We start from the raw sequence: 20,543 nt of genomic DNA on the forward strand, positions 1-20,543 counted from the left end.
GACTTACCTCAGACATGTTAAGTTGGAAACTGGGTGGGGCCCAGAGTGGGGCCTAGCCCTCCATATTTGTACAAGCCCTCTAGGTGATTCTGAGGCTGGTTTAAGTTTGAGAACCACTGGTCCAAGGTAAGAAGCATCTGTGACTTGACTGCAGTGTTCTCCCATCACATCCCTGACTCCAAAAAGATGCTCAGCGCTCTGAGGGAAAGACCCCACAAAGCTCAGTTAACATGTTTTTATCACCAAGTAAGTATTGGTCTTCAAAAGGGAGGGCTGTTCTTACACATAGAAGAAGTAGGTGCAACCTGCAGGTTCCCAGGGTCTCCCTGACACCATAGTCTCCAAACATTTTGATTTCAAGCAGTATCTATACAGCAATCAGGAAGAGGGACTGAGATCAGGTAGGAAACAAGTATGCAGTCACTGCTGCGGTGACTAGAGAACTGAGGCTCCCAAGAAGTCTTCTAGAGGAGACAATCAAAGTGAACATTGAAAGTCTGGTAAGACTGGAACAGCCTGTCTTCATGGAACAGCCTGTCTGCACAGAACAGCCTGTCTGCATGGAACAGCCAGTCTGTACATAACAGCTTGCACTAAACACCCTGCTTTGCTGAATCTGTGGCTTGTTACTTTAAGAACTCTTCAAGTTTCTTCAAATTTTAGCATTCAGAGGAGGCAGAATAAGTGGTAAAACTGTGGGGCTTTGCAAAGAAGTGATTAAAAACAAACTATTGATAAAGGAGAAATTGTGAGTGAGTAAGTGGGTTTTCCTTTTTGGAAAAAAAATATTGCAGAAAATAAGCATAAATAGTGGAAGAAAATATCACTGGGTGACTAGAGCTAATCAATGAATTTGGTAAAGTTGCAGGATACAAAATTAATGCACAGAAATCTCTTGCATTCCATACACTAAGAATGAAAGATCAGAAAGAGAAATAATCTCATTCACCATTTCAACAAAAAGAATAAAATACCTAGGAATAAACCTACCTAAGGAGGTAAAAGACCTGTACTCAGAAAACTATAAGACACTGATGAAAGAAATCAAAGATGACACAAACAGATGGAGAGATATACCATGTTCTTGGATTGGAAGAATCAATATTGTGAAAATGACTCTACTACCCAAAGCAATCTACACATTCAATTCAATCCCTATTGAATTACCAGTGGCATTTTTTACAGAACTAGAACAAAAAAATCTTAAAATTTGTATAGAGACAAAAAACCCTGAATAGCCAAAGCAGTCTTGAGGGGAAAAAAAACAGAGGTGGAGGAGTCAGACTCCCTGACTTCAGACTATACTACAAAGCTACAGTAATCAAGAAAATATGGTACTGTCACAAAAACAGAAATATAGATCAATGTAACAGGATAGAAAGACCAGAGATAAACCCACGCACCTATGGTAAACTAATCTATGGCAAAGGAGGCAAGGATACACAATGGAGAAAAGACAGTCTTTTCAATAAGTGGTGTTGGGAAAACTGGACAGCTACATGTTAAAGAATGAAATTAGAACCCTCCCTAACACCATACACAAAAATAAACTCAAAATGGATGTAAATGTAAGACAAGACACTATAAAAATCTTAGAGGAAAACATAGGCAGAACACTCTTTGACATAAATCACAGCAAGATCTTTTTTGATCCACCTCCTAGAGTAATGGAAATAAAAACAAAAATAAACAAATGGGACCTAATGAAACTTAAAAGTTTTTGCACAGCCAAGGAAACAATGAACAAGATGAAAAGAAAACCCTCAGAATGGGTAGATGGCGGAAGAGTAAGACGCGGAGATCACCTTCCTCTCCACAGATACACCAGAAGTACATCTACGCGTGGAACAACTCCTACGGAGCACCTACTGAACGCTGGCAGAAGACCTCAGACCTCCCAAAAGGCAAGGAACCCCCCACGTACCTGGTTAGGGCAAAAGAAAAAACTAAACAGAGACAAAAGGATAGGGACGGGTCCTGCACCAGCGGGAGAGAGCTGTGAAGGAGGAAAAGTGTCCACACACTAGGAAGCCCCTTCGCGGGTGGAGACTTCGGGAGGCGGAGTGGGGGAGCTTGGGAGCCGCGGAGGAGAACACAGCAACAGGGGTGCGGAGGGCAAAGCGGACAGATTCCAGCGCAGAGGATCGGGCCGACCGGCACTCACCAGCCGAGAGGCTTGTCTGCTCGCCCGCCGGGGCGGGCGGGACTGGGAGCTGAGGCTCCGGCTTTTGTCGGAGCGCCGGGAGAGGACTGAGGTTGGCGGCGTGAACACAGCCTGCAGGGCGTTGGTGCGCCGCGGCTGGCCGGGAGAGAGTCCGGGGAGGGGTCTGGACCTGCCGAAGAGGCAAGAGACTTTTACGTCCCTCTTTGTTTCCTGGTGCACGAGGAGAGGGGATTAAGAGCGCTGCTTGAGAGGGCTCCAGGGATGGGCGCGAGCCGCGGCTAAGATTGCGGAGCCCAGAGACGGACATGGGACGCTGAGGCCGCTGCTGCCGCCGTCAGGAGGCCTGTGTGCGAGCACAGGTCACTAGCCACACGCCCTTCCGGGGAGCCTGTGCAGCCCGCCACTGCCAGGGTCCCGGGATCCAGGGACGGCTCCCCCGGGAGAGCGCACGGCGCCCTCAGCCTGCAGCGTCACGCCGGCCTCTGCCGCTGCAGGCCCGCCCCGCACTCCGTGACCCTCCCTACCCCCCGGCCTGGGTGAGCCAGAGCCTCTGAATCAGCGGCTCCTTTAACCCCGTCCTGTCTGAGCAAAGAACAGATGCCCTCCGGCGACCTACACGCACAGGCGGGGCCAAATCCAAAGCTGAGCCCCTGGGAGCTGTGAGAACAAAGAAGAGAAAGGGAAATCTCTCCCAGCAGCCTCAGAAGCAGCGGATTAAAGCTCCACAATCAACTTGATATACCCTGCATCTGTGGAATACCTGAATAGACAACGAATCATCCCAAATTAAGGAGCCCTGTGGATGAAAGGCTCTTGGTGCTGCAGCCAGGAGTCAGTGCTGTGCCTCTGTGGTGGGAGAGCCAACTTCAGGACACTGGTCCACAAGAGGCCTCCCAGCTGCACATAATATCAAACAGCAAAAATCTCCGAGAGATCTCCATCTCAACGCCAGCACCCAGCTTCACTTAACGACCAGCAAACTACAGTGCTAGACATCCTATGCCAAACAACTAGCAAGACAGGAACACAACCCCACCCATTAGCAGAGAGGCTGCCCAAAATCATAGTAAGTCTACAGACACCCCAAAACACACCACCAGACGTGGACCTGCCCACCAGAAAGACAAGATCCAGCCTCATACACCAGAACACAGGCACTAGTACCCTCCACCAGGAAGCCTACACAACCCACTGAACCAACCTTAGCCACTGGGGACAGACACAAAAAACAACAGGAACTACGAACCTTCAGCCTGCAAAAAAGGAGACCCCAAACACAGTAAGATAAGCAAAATGAAAAGACAGAAAAACACACAGCAGATGAAGGAGCAAGATAAAAATGCACCAGACCTAACAAATGAAGAGGAAATAGGCAGTCTACCTGAAAAAGAATTCAGAATAATGATAGTAAGGTTGATCCGAAATCTTGGAGATAGAATGGACAATAGAATGGACAAATTGCAAGAATCAGTTAACAAGGACCTAGAAGAACTAAAGATGAAACAAGCAACGATGAACAACACAATAAATGAAATTAAAAATACTCTAGATGGGATCAATAGCAGAATAACTGAGGCAGAAGAACGGATAAGTGACCTGGAAGATAAAATAGTGGAAATAACTACTGCAGAGCAGAAAAAAGAAAAAAGAATGAAAAGAACTGAAGACAGTCTCAGAGACCTCTGGGACAACATTAAACGCACCAACATTCGAATTATAGGGGTTCCAGAAGAAGAAGAGAAAAAGAAAGGGACTGAGAAAATATTTGAAGAGATTATAGTTGAAAACTTCCCTAATATGGGAAAAGAAATAGTTAATCAAGTCCAGGAAGCACAGAGAGTCCCATACAGGATAAATCCAAGGAGAAATACGCCAAGACACATATTAATCAAACTGTCAAAAATTAAATACAAAGAAAACATATTAAAAGCAGCAAGGGAAAAACAACAAATAACACACAAGGGAATCCCCATAAGGTTAACAGCTGATCTTTCAGCAGAAACTCTGCAAGCCAGAAGGGAGTGGCAGGACATATTGAAAGTGTTGAAGGAGAAAAACCTGCAACCAAGATTACTTTACCCAGCAAGGATCTCATTCAGATTTGATGGAGAAATTAAAACCTTTACAGACAAGCAAAAGCTGAGAGAGTTCAGCACCACCAAACCAGCTCTACAACAACTGCTAAAGGAACTTCTCTAGGCAAGAAACACAAAAGAAGGAAAGGACCTACAATAATGAACCCAAAACAATTAAGAAAATGGGAATAGGAACACACATATCGATAATTATCTTAAATGTAAATGGACTAAATGCTCCCACCAAAAGACACAGATTGGCTGAATGGATACAAAAACAAGACCCATATATTTGCTGTCTACAAGAGACCCACTTCAGACCTAGAGACACATACAGACTGAAAGTAAGGGGATGGAAAAAGGTATTTCATGCAAATGGAAACCAAAAGAAAGCTGGAGTAGCAATTCTCATATCAGACAAAATAGACTTTAAAACAAAGACTATTAGAAGAGACAAAGAAGGACACTACATAATGATCAAGGGATCGATCCAAGAGGAAGATATAACAATTGTAAATATTTATGCACCCAACTTAGGTGCACCTCAATACATAAGGCAAATACTGACAACCATAAAAGGGGAAATCGACAGTAACACATTCATAGTAGGGGACTTTAAAACCCCACTTTCACCAATGGACAGATCATCCAAAATGAAAATAAATAAGGAAACACAAGCGTTAAATGATACATTAAACGAGATGGAGTTAATTGATATTTATAGGACATTCCATCCAAAAACAACAGAATACACATTTTTCTCAAGTGCTCATGGAACATTCTCCAGGATAGATCATATCTTGGGTCACAAATCAAGCCTTGGTAAATTTAAGAAAATTGAAATTGTATCAAGTATCTTTTCTGACCACAACGCCATGAGACTAGATATCAATTACAGGAAAAGATCTGTAAAAAATACAAACACATGGAGGCTAAACAATACACTACTTAATAATGAAGTGACCACTGAAGAAATCAAAGAGGAAATCAAAAAATACCTAGAAACAAACGACAATGGAGACACAACGACCCAAAACCTGTGGGATGCAGCAAAAGCAGTTCTAAGGGGGAAGTTTATAGCAATACAAGCCCACCTTAAGAAGCAGGAAACATCTCGAATAAACAACCTAACCTTGCACCTCAAGCAATTAGAGAAAGAAGAACAAAAAAACCCCAAAGCTAGCAGAAGGAAAGAAATCATAAAAATCAGATCAGAAATAAATGAAAAAGAAATGAAAGAAACAATAGCAAAGATCAATAAAACTAAAAGCTGGTTCTTTGAGAAGATAAACAAAATAGATAAACCACTAGCCAGACTCATCAAGAAAAAAAGGGAGAAGACTCAAATCAATAGAATTAGAAATGAAAAAGGAGAGGTAACAACTGACACTGCAGAAATAAAAGAGATCATGAGAGATTACTACAAGCAACTCTATGCCAATAAAATGGAGAACCTGGAAGAAATGGACAAATTCTTGGAAATGCACAACCTGCCAAGACTGAATCAGGAAGAAATAGAAAATATGAACAGACCAATCACAAGCACTGAAATTGAAACTGTGATTAAAAATCTTCCAACAAAGAAAAGCCCAGGACCAGATGGCTTCACAGGCGAATTCTATCAAACATTTAGAGAAGAGCTAACACCTATCCTTCTCAAACTCTTCCAAAATATAGCAGAGGGAGGAACACTCCCAAACTCCTTCTACGAGGCCACCATCACCTTGATACCAAAACCAGACAAGGATGTCACAAAGAAAGAAAACTACAGGCCAATATCACTGATGAACATAGATGCAAAAATCCTCAACAAAATACTAGCAAACAGAATCCAACAGCACATTAAAAGGATCATACACCATGATCAAGTGGGGTTTATTCCAGGAATGCAAGGATTCTTCAATATACGCAAATCTATCAATGTGATAAACCATATTAACAAACTGAAGGAGAAAAACCATATGATCATCTCAATAGATGCAGAGAAAGCTTTTGACAAAATTCAACACCCATTTATGATAAAAACCCTGCAGAAAGTAGGCATAGAGGGAACTTTCCTCAACATAATAAAGGCCATATATGACAAGCCCACAGCAAACATCATCCTGAATGGTGAAAAACTGAAAGCATTTCCATTAAGATCAGGAACAAGACAAGGTTGCCCACACTCACCACTCTTATTCAACATAGTTTTGGAAGTTTTAGCCACAGCAATCAGAGAAGAAAAGGAAATAAAAGGAATCCAAATCGGAAAAGAAGAAGTAAAGCTGTCACTGTTTGCAGATGACATGATCCTATACATAGAGAACCCTAAAGATGCTACCAGAAAACTACTAGAGCTAATCAATGAATTTGGTAAAGTGGCAGGATACAAAATTAATGCACAGAAATCTCTGGCATTCCTATATACTAATGATGAAAAATCTGAAAGTGAAATCAAGAAAACACTCCCATTTACCATTGCAACAAAAAGAATAAAATATCTAGGAATAAACCTACCTAAGGAGACAAAAGATCTGTATGCAGAAAATTATAAGACACTGATGAAAGAAATTAAAGACGATACAAATAGATGGAGAGATATACCATGTTCTTGGATTTGAAGAATCAATATTGTGAAAATGACTCTACTACCGAAAGCAATCTATAGATTCAATGCAATCCCTATCAAACTACCACTGGCATTTTTCACAGAACTAGAACAAAAAATTTTGCAATTTGTATGGAAACACAAAAGACCCCGAATAGCCAAAGCAATTTTGAGAACAAAAGAAGGAACTGGAGGAATCAGGCTCCCAGACTTCAGACTATACTACAAAGCTACAGTTATCAAGATGGTATGGTACTGGCACAAAAACAGAAAGATAGATCAATGGAACAGGATAGAAAGCCCAGAGATAAACCCACGCACATATGGTCACCTTATCTTTGACAAAGGAGGCAGAAATGTACAGTGGAGAAAGGACAGCCTATTCAATAAGTGGTGCTGGGAAAACTGGACAGCTACATGTAAAGGTATGAAATTGGATCACTCCCTAACACCATACACAAAAATAAGCTCAAAATGGATTAAAGACCTAAATGTAAGGCCAGAAACTATCAAACTCTTAGAGGAAAACATAGGCAGAACACTCTATGACATAAATCACAGCAAGGTCCTTTTTGACCCACCTCCTATAGAAATGGAAATAAAAACAAGAGTAAACAAATGGGACCTAATGAAACTTAAAAGCTTTTGCGCAGCAAAGGAAACCATAAAGAAGACCAAAAGACAACCCTCAGAATGGGAAAAAATATTTGCAAATGAAGCAACTGACAAAGGATTGATCTCCAAAATTTATAAGCAGCTCATGCAGCTTAATAACAAAAAAACAAACAACCCAATCCAAAAATGGGCAGAAGACCTAAATAGACATTTCTCCAAAGAAGATATACAGAGTGCCAACAAACACATGAAAGAATGCTCAACATCACTAATCATGAGAGAAATGCAAATCAAAACTACAATGAGATATCATCTCACACCAGTCAGAATGGCCATCATCAAAAAATCTAGAAACAATAAATGCTGGAGAGGGTGTGGAGAAAAGGGAACCCTCTTACACTGTTGGTGGGAATGTAAATTGATACAGCCACTGTGGAGAACAGTATGGAGGTTCCTGAAAAAGCTACAAATAGAACTACCATATGACCCAGCAATCCCACTACTGGGCATATACCCTGAGAAAACCATAATTCAAAAAGAGTCATGTACCAAAATGTTCATTGCAGCTCTATTTACAATAGCCCGGAGATGGAAACAACCTAAGTGTCCATCATCGGATGAATGGATAAAGAAGATGTGGCACATATATGCAATGGAATATTACTCAGCTATAAAAAGAGATGAAATTGAGCTATTTGTAATGAGGTGGATAGACCTAGAGTCTGTCATACAGAGTGAAGTAAGTCAGAAAGAGAGAGACAAATACCGTATGCTAACACATATATATGGAATTAAAAAAAAAAATGTCATGAAAAACCTAGGGGTGAAACAGGAATAAAGACACAGACTTACTAGAGAATGGACTTGAGGTTATGGGGAGGGGGAAGGGTAAACGGTGACAAAGCAATAAAGAGGCATGGACATATATACACTACCAAACGTAAGGTAAATAGCTAGTAGGAAGCAGCCGCATAGCACAGGGAGATCAGCTCGGTGCTTTGTGACCGCCTGGAGGGGTGGGATAGGGAGGGTGGGAGGGAGGGAGACGCAAGCGGGAAGAGATATGGGAATATATGTATGTATATAACTGATTCATTTTGTTGTGAAGCTGAAGCTAACATACCATTGTAAAGCAATTATACTCCAATAAAGATGTTAAAAAAAAAAACCCTCAGAATGGGAGAAAATATTTGCAAATGAATCAATGGACAAAGGATTAATCTCCAAAATATATAAATAGCTCATGCAGCTCAATATTAAAGAAACAAACAACCCAATCCAAAAATGGGCAGAAGACCTAAATAGACATTTCTCCAAAGAAGACATACAGATGGCCAAGAAGCACACGAAAAGCTGCTCAACATCACTAATTATTAGAGAAATGCAAATCAAAACCACAATGAGGTATTACCTTACACCAGTTAGAATGGGCATCATCAGAAAATCTACAAACAAGAAATGCTGGAGAGGGTGTGGAGAAAAGGGAACACTCTTGCACTGTTGGTGGGAATATAAATTGATACAGCCACTATGGAGAACAGTATGGAGGTTCCTTTGAAAACTAAAAATAGAATTACCATGTGACCCAGCAATCCCACTACTGGGCATACACCTAGAGAAAACCATAATTCAAAAAGACACATGCGGGCTTCCCTGGTGGCGCAGTGGTTGGGAGTTCGCCTGCCGATGCGGGGGACACGGGTTCCCGCATGCCGCGGAGTGGCTGGGCCCGTGAGCCGTGGCCGCTGGGCCTGTGCGTCCGGAGCCTGTGCTCCGCGGCGGGAGAGGCCGCGGCAGTGAGAGGTCCGCGTACCGCAAAAAAAAAAAAAAAAAAGACACATGCACCCTGATGTTCCTTGCAGCACTATTTACAATAGCCAGGTCATGGAAGCAACCTAAATGCCCATCAACAGATGAATGGATAAATAAGATGTGATACATATATACAATGGAATATTACTCAGCCATAAAAAAGAATGAAATTGGGTCACTGGTAGAGACGTGGATGGTTCTAGAGACTGTCATACAGAGTGAAGTGAGCCAGAAAGAGAAAAACAAATATCGTATATTAACGTATATATGTGGAGCCTAGAAAAATGGTACAGATGAACCAGTTTGCAGGGCAGAAATAGAGACACAGTGTAGAGAAGAAACATATGGACACCAAGGGGAGAAAGTGGTGGTGCTGATGGTGGTGGTTGGGTGAATTGGGAGATTGGGATTGACATGTATACACTAATATGTATAAAATAGATAACTAATAAGAACCTACTGTATAAAAATAAATTAAATTAAATTAAAATATTAAAATATATATATATCACTGGGTGACTTTTCTCCAGTGAAAAGAAGCTGGCTCTGTGGTCACAGTCCTGCATTCTAATCTCAGCTCCTCATTTTACCAGCTGTGAATTTCGGAAAGTTAATTAAATTCTAAGCTTTGGTTTCCTTATCTACAAAATGGGATTATGATAGTATCTACCTAATCATTCGTTTTGAGGATTAAAGAAGATAATGCCAGTAAAGTGCATGGCACTGTGCTATTCATTCAATAAAATCTAACTTCCAGTTCAGCTATTAATACTATCATTAATGTTATTATGAACACAGTGACCTAGAGTAAACCCCTCAAAATATTAGCTGTTCTTCTTCTTCTTCTTCTTCTTCTTCTTATTATTATTATTATTATTATTATCAGGAATGCTGAAGCTTTGCATTAAACTCACATCAGGGGGAAAGGCCTATAAACTCACATCAGGGGGAAAAGCCAGACATGCCAAGGACCATCTGAGAAAAAATACTCTTTCTCAAAATTCAAATAACTTATTAAAATGTCCAACTTACAATAAGCTTCATCTTAAACAGAATAGGATAAGTTGTGCTGTTGTAAGAAACCTCAAAATCTGTGGTTTAACACTGCAAAGGTTTGTTTCTTTCTCATATTCCAATCAGACTCAAATCATTTGGTATCTGTCCTCCAAGTGATAACTCAGAGACCCAGACAGCTTCCATCTGGAGATATATATTTAAGGACCAGGCCTAGAAGTAGCTTAAACTTTGTGGCTCTCACCTACTGATCTTAATTCTCGGATAAGTCTTATCTCTCTCCAAGATAATTATGCTTATATCCGTGAAGCCATTTGTCATTTAGGATAGGTTGTCTCATTAACCATGACGATGGTTCTCATCTGAATGTACTAGTTGGTCTATGTCCCTGCACCAAAATTGACCCTAAGTTTAAATCTGACAAGTATGTATTGAGCAGTAAAATCACCTCCTTTATTCTAGAGAATATACTTCCATTAATGCAGCCTAAGATTTCATTTTCTCTTTGGAGGGAGAGGTAAGCAATATTGAACTTAACATCAACTAAAATTGCTGTAGGTATACAACAGATTCAGTTCCCTCTGATCAGTGTTTGTTCTTCTCTTTTCATTCTGAATAGGAATCTCCATTATGGAAAAAGTCCATAAGAAAAACATAAGTTGAAGAGATTTGCTTTCTCTACTTTATCCATTAACATATCACCCATCCATCCAACGCAGGTGGCTAGCCTTATCATCAAAGCTTATTAATGGCAAATCCTGAGAAATGTAACCGTCAAGGCTTGACCAACCCTATTATTTCTTGAACTGATCCCTTCCATCCACCTTGTTGCAGGTACCACATCTGTGTGACTGTGTTGATCTACTTCCTCCCCCTGCTGGTGATAGGCTATGCGTACACTGTAGTGGGTATCACACTGTGGGCCAGCGAGATCCCTGGGGACTCCTCTGACCGTTACCACGAGCAAGTCTCTGCCAAGCGCAAGGTGAGCAAAGGGCAGGCAGCACTTAACCTACCCTGGCATAGGTGACAGACCGGCAAGCTTATGAGCCCCAGAGCCTCAGGAGACCCAGAGGCAGCAGGCACAAAACATCCCTGGATCCTGGGAACAATAGAAGGGAGTGGAGGAAAGGGGAAGGGAGGGGAGGGAAGAGATCTTTCTTCAATGTTTTCGTAACCTAGGCCTGCCTGTACAGGCATAAGCCACCTCACTCTCGCCTTAAGGCTAATTGAAAACTGTCAAGTCATTAAAACACAAACACACATATTTAACTACAAAAGCGTGAAGAGTTATTCAGTTCTCTTTTATTATTAAAATTTGACAAAATAGTACATTTACTTGGTTCAAACATCAAAAAGTACTAAAAGAAACAAAATTATGGTGATGGAGAACAGGCTAGGAGTTGCCAGGATTAGTACTGGGCAAGAGTCTGTCTACAAAGGGACAGCATGAGTGAGTTTCTTTGTGATGATGGAGCAGCTATGTATCCTGATTGCTGTGGGTTTTTCACTTATCTCTGCATATGATAAAATTTCATAGAACTATACACCAAAAAAAAAGATGCATGTAAAAACTGGCAAAATCCAAATGCAGTCGTTAATAGCACTGCACTATCATCAGTTTCCTGATTTTGATCATGTGGCATAGTTATGTAAGATGATATCATTGGGAGAAGCTGTGTGATGGGTACCTGGGAACTCTCTGACCTATTTTTGCAACTTCTTGGGAGTCTTAAATTATTCGAAAATTAAAAGTCAAAAAATATATTGAGTCTTACCATGAAAGGTCTCCCTCCTTTCTAGGTCCTCCATCTACACAGTTCCCAAATGTGTATGCACACACACACACACACACACACACACACACACACACACAGTATGAAAACCACAGTTGTTGTTAATCCTTTCAGATACTGTAATGCAAATAAATTTATTTGTAAGCCAAATTTATTTGTAAGCCAAATAAATATATATTCTTTTCTTTCTTACACAAATAGTAAATATACACTGTTCTTCCTCTTATTTTTAAATTTAACAATATCCGCAAAATCTTCAAAAGTCAATGTAGAAAGATTTCTCATTCTTTATTTTTCTCTTTTGGTACTTCTTTGCATAGTATTTCATTGTGTGGATGCTAGATAGCTTTTCTTTTTTATTGAAATACAGTTGACTTACAATAGTATGTTAATTTCAGGTGTATTACATAATGATTTGACATTTGCATCCACTAGCACCACAATAATTCTAGTAACAATCTGTCCCCATACAAAGTTATTAAAATGTTACTGACCATATTCTTTATGCTGCTTATTACATCCCCATGACTTATTTAAGGTTTGTACCCCTTAATCCCCTTCACCCATTTCACCCACCTACCCATCCCCCTTCTTTCTGGCAACCACCCTTTTATTCTCTACATCTTTATGAGTCTGCTTTTGTTTTGTTTCTTTGTTTTGTTTTTTAGATTCCACATATAAGTGAGATGATGTGATATTTGACTTTCTCTTAGGATAACACCCTCTATATTCATCCATGTTGTCCCAAATGACAAGATTTCATTTTTTAATGTCTGGGTAATATTCCATTGTATGTGTGTGTATATATATATACATAAAATATATTTTTATACCCATTCCTCTATCAATGGACACTTAGGTTGCTTCCATATCTTGGCTATTGTAAATAATGCTCCTATAAACATCAGGGTACTTGTATCTTTTCAAAGTGTTTTTGTTTCCTTTGGATAAATACCCAGGGGTGTAGTTGCTGGATCATATGGTAGTTCTCTTTTCAATTTGTTGAGGAATCTCCATACTGTTTTCCAGAATGGCTGCACCAATTTACATTTCCACCAACAGTTTACAAAGGCTCATTTTTCTCCACAACCTTGCCAATGCTTGTTATCTGCTGTCTTTGTGATATAGCCCCATTCTGACACATGTGAAGTGATATCTCATTGTGGTTTTGGTTTGATGAGTGATGTTGGGTATCTTTACATGTGCCTTTTGGCCATCTGTATGCCTTATTTGGAAAAACATCTCTTCAGGTCCCTGCCATTTTTTAATGCAGTTGTTTGGTTTTTTTGATGTTGAGTGATATTAGTTCTTTGTATATTTTAGATATTAATCCCCTATCAGATATATTATTTGCAAATATTCAGTAAGCTGCCTTTTTGTTTTGTTTATAGTTTCCTTCACTGTGCAAAAGCTTTTCACTTTGATGTAGTCCTATTTGTTAATTTTTGCTCTTGTTTCCCTTGCTTGAGGAGACAAATTTTTTTTAAAAAATGCTAAGACCAGTGTCAAAAAGGGTGCTTCCTGTTTTCTTCTAGAAGTTTTGTGGTTTCAGGTCTTCCATTTAAGTTTTTAATCCAGTTTGAATTTATTTTTATATATGATGTGAGAATGTAATCCAGTTTTATTTTTTTGCATGTAGCAGTCAAATTTTCCCAACATGGTTTTTTGAAGAGGCTGTATTTTCCCCACTATAATTCTTGCCTCCTTTGTCATAGATTAATTAACCATATGGGTGTGGGTTTATTTCTGGGATCTCTATTCTGTTCTTTTGAGCTCTGTGTCTGTTTTGTGCCAGCACCATATTGTTTTGATTACTGTAGCTTTTAGTATGTTTTTGAAATCAAGAGCATAATGCCTCCAGCTTTGTTCTTCTTTCTCAAGATTGTTATGGCTACTTGGAGTTTTTTGTGTTTCTGTATAAGTTTTAGAATTATTTGTTGTAGTTCTGTGAAATTGCCTTTGGCATTTTGATAGATTGCATTGAATCTGTAGGTTGCCCTGGGTAGTATGGTCATTTTCACAATATTAATTCTTCCAATCTGTGAGCATGCTATATTTTGATTTTTGCTTGTGTCCCCTTCAATTTATTTTATCAGTGCCTTATAGTTTTCCAAGTACAAGTTGTCTGCCTCCTTGGTTAGGTTTATTCTTAGGTATTTTATTCTTTTTGATGCAGTTGTAAATGGGACTGTTTTCTTAATTTCTCATTCTGATATTTCAGTGTTAGTATATAGAAATGCAACAGATTTCTGTATATTAATTTTGTATCCTGAAACTTTATTGAATTTGTTTATTAGTTCTGATAGTTTTTTGGTGGCTTCTTTAGGATATTCAATGTATCTGCAAACAGTGACAGTTTGAAGTCTTCCTTTCTAATTTGGATATCTTTTATTTCTTTTTCTTGTCTGATTGCTTTGAATAGAACTCCCAATACTACATTGAATAAAAGGGGTGAGAGTGGGCAACCTTTTCTTGTTCCTGATCTTAGAGGAAATGCTTTCATCTTTTCACCACTGAATATGATGTTAGCTATGGGTTTGTCACATATGGCCTTTATATGTTGAGGTATGTTCCCTCTATACCCACTTTGTTGAGAGTTTTTGTCATAAAAAGATACTGAATTCTGTCAAAAGTTTTTTCTGTATTTATGAAAATGATCATATGATTTTTATTCTTCAATTTGTTAGTGTGATGTAACACATTGACTAATTTGCTGATGTTGAAACATCCTTGCATCCCAGGCACAAATTCCACTCAATCATGGTGTATGATCCTTTTAAGGTATTGTTGAATTCTGTTTGCTAATATTTTGTTGAGAATTTTGCATCCATGTTAATCAGTTATATTAGTCTGTAATGTACTTATTGCCATTTTGTTGTTTTCTGGTTGTTTTTATAGTTCTTTTTTCTTCTCTTTTTTGCTCTCTTCCCTTGTGGTTTAATGTCTGCCTTTAATGTTATGTTTGGATTCCTTTCTCTTTTTTATGTGTATCTATTAGAGATTTTTTTGGTTTGTGGTTACCATGAGGTTTATATATAGCAAACTATATATACATACACATGTGATTTTTTTTTTTGGCTGTGTTGGGTCTTCATTGCTACATGAAGACTTTCTCTAGTTGTGGGTTGTGGGGACTACTCTTCGTTGCGGTGTGAGGGCTTCTCACTGCAGTGGCTTCTCTTGTTGTGGAGCATGGGCTCTAGGTGCGCAGGCTTCAGTAGTTGTGGCATGCAGCCTCAGTAGTTGTGGCTCACGGGCTCTAGAGTGCAGGCTCAGTAGTTGTGGTGCATAGGCTCTGTAGCATGTGGGATCTTCCCAGACCAGGGCTCGAACCTGTGTCTCCCACATTGGCAGGCAGATTCTTAACCACTGCACCAAAGGGAAGTCCCACATGTGATTATTTTTAAGTTGGTGACCACTTAAGTCTGAACTCATTCTAACCACCCTTCATTTTTATTTGCCCCCCCTCACATTTAATGTTTTTGACATCATATTTTACATCTTTTTGTTTTGTGTATCCCTTAACTACTTATTGTGTATATAGATGATTTTACTACTTTTGTCTTTAATCTTCCTACTAGCTTTATAAGTGGTTGATCTACTATCTTTATTGTATGTGTGCTTTAACCAATGAGATTTTTCCTCTCATAATTTTCATATTTCTGGTTGTGGTCTTTTCTTTTCCCCTTAGAGAAGTCCCTTTAACATTTCTCGTTAAGCCAATTTAGTGGTGCTGAATTCTTTTAGCTGTTGCTTGTCTTAAAATTTGTATCTCTCCTTCAAATCTGAATGATAGCCTTGCCAGATAGAGTATTCTTGGTTGCATGTTTTATCCTTTCATCACTTTGAAGATATGGTGCCACTCCCTTCTGGCCTGCAAAATTTCTACTGAAAAGTCAGCTGACAGTCTTATGGGAGTTCCCATGTGTGTAACTATTTGTTTCCTCTTGCTGCTCTTAATATTCTCTCTTTATCTTTAATATATGCCATATTAATATAATGTGTATTGGTGTGGACTGCTTTGGGTTCATCTTGTTTGGGACTCTTTGTGCTTCTTGAACATGGATGTCTGTTCCCTTTCCTAGATTGGGGAACTTTTCAGCTATTATTCCTTCAAATAAGTTCTTTGATGCTTTCTCTCTCTCTTATCCTTCTTGGACCCCTATGATGCAAATATTTGTACACTTTGGTTGTCCCAGAGGTCTCTTAAACTACACTCATTTTTTTGTTAATTATTTTCTTTTTTATTTTTTTGTTCAGCTTGGGTGTCTTCCAGTTTGCTGATCCACTCCTCTGTATCACCTAATCCACTGTTGATTTCTTCTAGTGAATTTTTTATTTCAGTTATTGTATTCTTCAGCTCTGTTTGGTTCTTCTTTATATTTTCTAATTTTATTTAAATTCTCATTGTGTTTTGTCTTGTGCCTTTGTTGAAAACATATTCCTCTGTCTCCTCAGATTGTGTGTATTTATTTCTCTGTGCTTATTTCTATGCATTAGGTAAGTTGGTTACATGTTCTGATCTTGGAGAAGTGGCCTTGTGTTGGAGCTGTCCTGTGGGGCCCAGCAGCACACTCTCCTCTGATCAACAGAGTTATATGCTCTAGGGGTGCCCCCTATATGTGCTGTGTGGGCCATTCTGTTGTGGTGGGACTGACTACTGTGGGCATGTTGGTAGGTGGGGCTGGCCCCCAGCCCAGTTCACTGCCGACTCTGCCTTGTGACTGTTGGCGCACTTGTGCACAGGGCCAGGTCCTGGGGCAGCTGGCTGTGGGTCTATGAGGGCCCTGGGGCTGGTACCAGCCCACTGGTGGGTGGGTAACCTCCCAGAGCTAATAGACTAGAAGAAGAACTCCAAAATGGCATTTGCCAAAACCAGTGTCCTCATGGTAGAATGAGCTCCCCCAAACAGCTGCCACTGGTGTTTTTGTCCCCAGGGATGTTCCCAATTGCCTCCTTCTTCTCCGGGAGGCTCTTCAAGGTCAGCAAGTGGGTCTGGCTCAGGCTCCTCTCAAATCACTGCCTCTGTGCTGAGACTCAGAGCATGTGAGATTTTTTGTGCACTCTTTAAGAGCAGAATCTCTGTTTCCTACAGCTCTCTAGCCCTCCAGTGTGCAAGCCCTGCTTGCCTTCAAAGCAAGAGATTCTGAGGGTTTGTCTTCCCAGTGCATACCCCGCTGATGTGGGGCTCAGACCTCTTGCTCCTTGGGGAGGACCTCTGCAATTGTGATCATCCTTCCATTTGGGGGTGACCTCCCCAGGGGTGTGGGTCTTGACTATACTGCATCTCTGTCCCTCCTATCCATCTCATTGTGATTCCTTATTTATATCTTTAGTTCAAGAAAAGCTTTTCTGCTAGTCTTCAGGTCATTCTCATTAATAGTTTCTCTGTAACTAGTTGGTGTGCCCATGGGAGGAGGTGAGCTCAGTGTCTTCCTATTCCACTATCTTGGCCACACCTCTCTTAGGTCATTTTTTCTCTGAAGGTTTCTTGGGAATAAAAAGGAATGGGTTATATCACCCAGTATTCATAAAACCATTTTATTAATATCCCCTTTAAACATCTGACACTCCCTTGCTGCTGCTGTCCAAATCCCACCCCTTCTCTTTCCCTCTCCCTGAGTCTTCACACCTAGAAGCCTGCTCTGGCTCATGACCCCTTTCCCCCTGCTGCTTCCTCCCCATTCCTGGGTCTTTACCTCCTGAACACCCATTCCCCTTTGCTCATTAATCTGGTCTCCCTTGGCTTCTCCAGTCATTGCCCAGAAGTATGGTATAACACAGAAGTTCTCAAACATGAGTGCACATCAGAACAATCAGAAGGGCTTGTCAAAGTCTGAATTCTGGGTCCCACACTCAAACTTTTTGATTCGGTTAGCCTGGAATGGGGTCCAAGAATTTGCATTTCTGACAAGTACTCAAGTTATGGCCATGTTGCTGGTCCTGGGGCCACCCTCTGAGAATCACTGACATAAACAAACTCCTTTGGTACCACATATAAATGGTCCTTCCTCCACCTTGAAAGGTGTTATTATAATTACTTTACACTCCATATCACATTGTGCACAGTCAGGGGGCAGGATAAGAGAGAAAATAATGTGAGAAAGAGAGGATGTGCTGGTGGTCTTACCTGTCTCACCCTCTTGCCAGGTGGTTAAGATGATGATTATTGTTGTATGCACCTTTGCCATCTGCTGGCTGCCCTTCCACGTCTTCTTCCTCCTGCCTTACATCAACCCTGATCTCTACCTGGAGAAGTTTATTCAGCAGGTTTACCTGGCCATCATGTGGCTGGCCATGAGCTCTACAATGTACAACCCCATCATCTACTGCTGCCTCAATGACAGGTAAGAACCCCATCCCCCATACTCTCTCCAGGACAAGAAACTAATCATCACACTGTTCAATCCCTGCTGACTGAACCATGCGATGATTAGTTCTCTGTAGTCTTTACCACTCCCTCTTGTCTCAGAGCTGGCTTTCCTCATTTAGGTTGGCTACTTGGGAACTACAAAGACAAATGGTCTTCTTGTCACCATGCAGGAATATGAGCCCTGAGGAGACTTTTTTTTCTCTTCCAAGATGAACCAGAAATCCATGTTTTTATGTGAAATCTTCTGACTTTTAAACACTCGTTACTAAGTCAGTAGTAGAGGGGCGCAGGGGCAGATAAAAGAAACCTCTGTGATTAATATATATAAAGCAGGTTGCAAGCTGGATCAAGTTCATGAATTTCTCAATCTGCTCTATGGATTCCATGCACAGAGGGTTGTCCATGCAGACAGAGACAAAGAGAATCAGAGAGAGAGAGAGAGGAGTCAGAGAGTGAATGAGTCAGAGAGTGATAGTGAGAGAGAGAACAAGAGAGAAAGAGAGAGATTGATGTCCCTAGAATAATTATCCACCACATGGCATCTTTTCCCTTCTCTGGTCTCTCATTTTCTTCTTCCCATCCCATCATAAAATCTGGGCAGCTTTGTCCAGTTTCTTCCAGCACTTCCAGCAGGACAGGGTAAGCAAAAAGAAGTCAGAGCCTCAAAGGCCTGATTCTGCCTTTACTTGGCCACAGGGGCCAGGAGAGCCTTCTCTGAAGTGGAAGCCAACCTCAGACAAGTAAGAGAAGGGAGAGCCATCTAGAATGGTGTTCAGTAATAGGGAATTCACCACTGTGTGCAGAGTCCCCAAGAGGCAGCTGGTATGCCATGGTGGCAGCTCACTCATCTGGAGCACCATCTCAGCCTCTGTGAAAAAGGAGGCAGGAGAAGGAGGGGGAAGGAAAAAAGGCTTGTCACATTTATAGCCAACAGTTATCAGCCTATAACGTGACTTCTCTGAATGAGACACTCAGGTGCTATGAATTTGGGGACAGATATCCCCTGGGACTTTTCCAAATGGTCTTGCTTGTCTAACTCATGGATTTATCTTTCTTCTAGGAGCCTCACAACATACCTAAACACTTCTAAGTTTAATCTCCCAAAAGCTGATTCTGAAGGGACATGATTGGCAGAAAGTCAGTGGGCTACTTGAAGGAAAGGACTGAGTCTTGACACAGTATTGTGCGTAGAGTAAACACTTGGTGAATGTTTTTACTGATGTTGAATTGACCCAAAATCAGCTGACCCTGAACCAGTGGAGGCAGTATATTTCAACAGCCACCCTAAGTACAGACATGCATTTCACATGAACTTGGGTTCTAGTCCTGGATTTGACCTTGATCACTGACCTTTGAATCTTTTTGCCCTTAGCATCTTCAGCTGTCAATTAATTAAAAAAATTAATAACAGTGTCTCATTTGGGTATGTCCACGTATTAAAGAGCTACCACAATGATGGGAACACCTCTGAAAGCAGGCCATACTCAAGGATTACCTCTCCTTCTACTCTCTCTTCAGGTTCCGTCTGGGCTTCAAGCAAGCCTTTCGGTGCTGCCCTTTCATCAGTGCTGGTGACTATGAGGGGCTCGAAATGAAATCCACTAGGTACCTCCAGACGCAGGGCAGTGTGTATAAAGTCAGCCGCCTGGAGACCACTGTCTCCACAGTGGTGGGGGCCCATGAGGAAGACCTGGAGGAAGGCCCCAAGGCCATGCCCTCATCCCTGGACAAGACCTCCAATGACTCCCCTCGCAGCGACTCTAAGACCACGACGGAGAACTTCAGCTTCTACTCCAACATGCTCTCCTAGACTATGGGGCGTTCAGTAGGCACAGTCACCTTTGTGTTTGTCTTGCTTCATTTCATGCATGGATAAATCCTCAATATAGAGACCATAAGAAACGCTTTTGCGGCTTGTGAAAAGGTCAGAATAGTTTAGGAAAAACATTCTATTCTGGAGTCAAAAACCTGCATTCTTCTATGTCTTTGCCACCCACATGCTGTGTGACCCAAAACAAATCATTGAACTTCTCTGAGCCTGTACAATGGGAAGGTTAGACTCGATTTTCTCTACAATCCATTCCAAGATTCTAGAATTAACTTT

The 20,543-nt window shown here is 40.8% G+C and overlaps 1 protein-coding gene across 1 annotated transcript in view; it reads left to right on the plus strand.

Annotated features, from left to right (window-relative positions):
• TACR1 (tachykinin receptor 1) overlaps positions 1-20,249 on the plus strand; it is a 98,133-nt gene extending 77,884 nt beyond the window's left edge. Inside the window, exons 3-5 of the mRNA XM_060169083.1 lie at positions 11,105-11,255; positions 18,217-18,413; positions 19,958-20,249. Of these exons, the coding sequence (XP_060025066.1) occupies positions 11,105-11,255; positions 18,217-18,413; positions 19,958-20,249 (640 nt within the window). The remainder of the gene's footprint in view (positions 1-11,104; positions 11,256-18,216; positions 18,414-19,957) is intronic.
• Positions 20,250-20,543: the final 294 nt, after the last annotated feature.

This window comes from Lagenorhynchus albirostris, chromosome 13, assembly GCF_949774975.1.
Source record: "Lagenorhynchus albirostris chromosome 13, mLagAlb1.1, whole genome shotgun sequence".
Lineage (NCBI taxonomy): Eukaryota > Metazoa > Chordata > Mammalia > Artiodactyla > Delphinidae > Lagenorhynchus > Lagenorhynchus albirostris.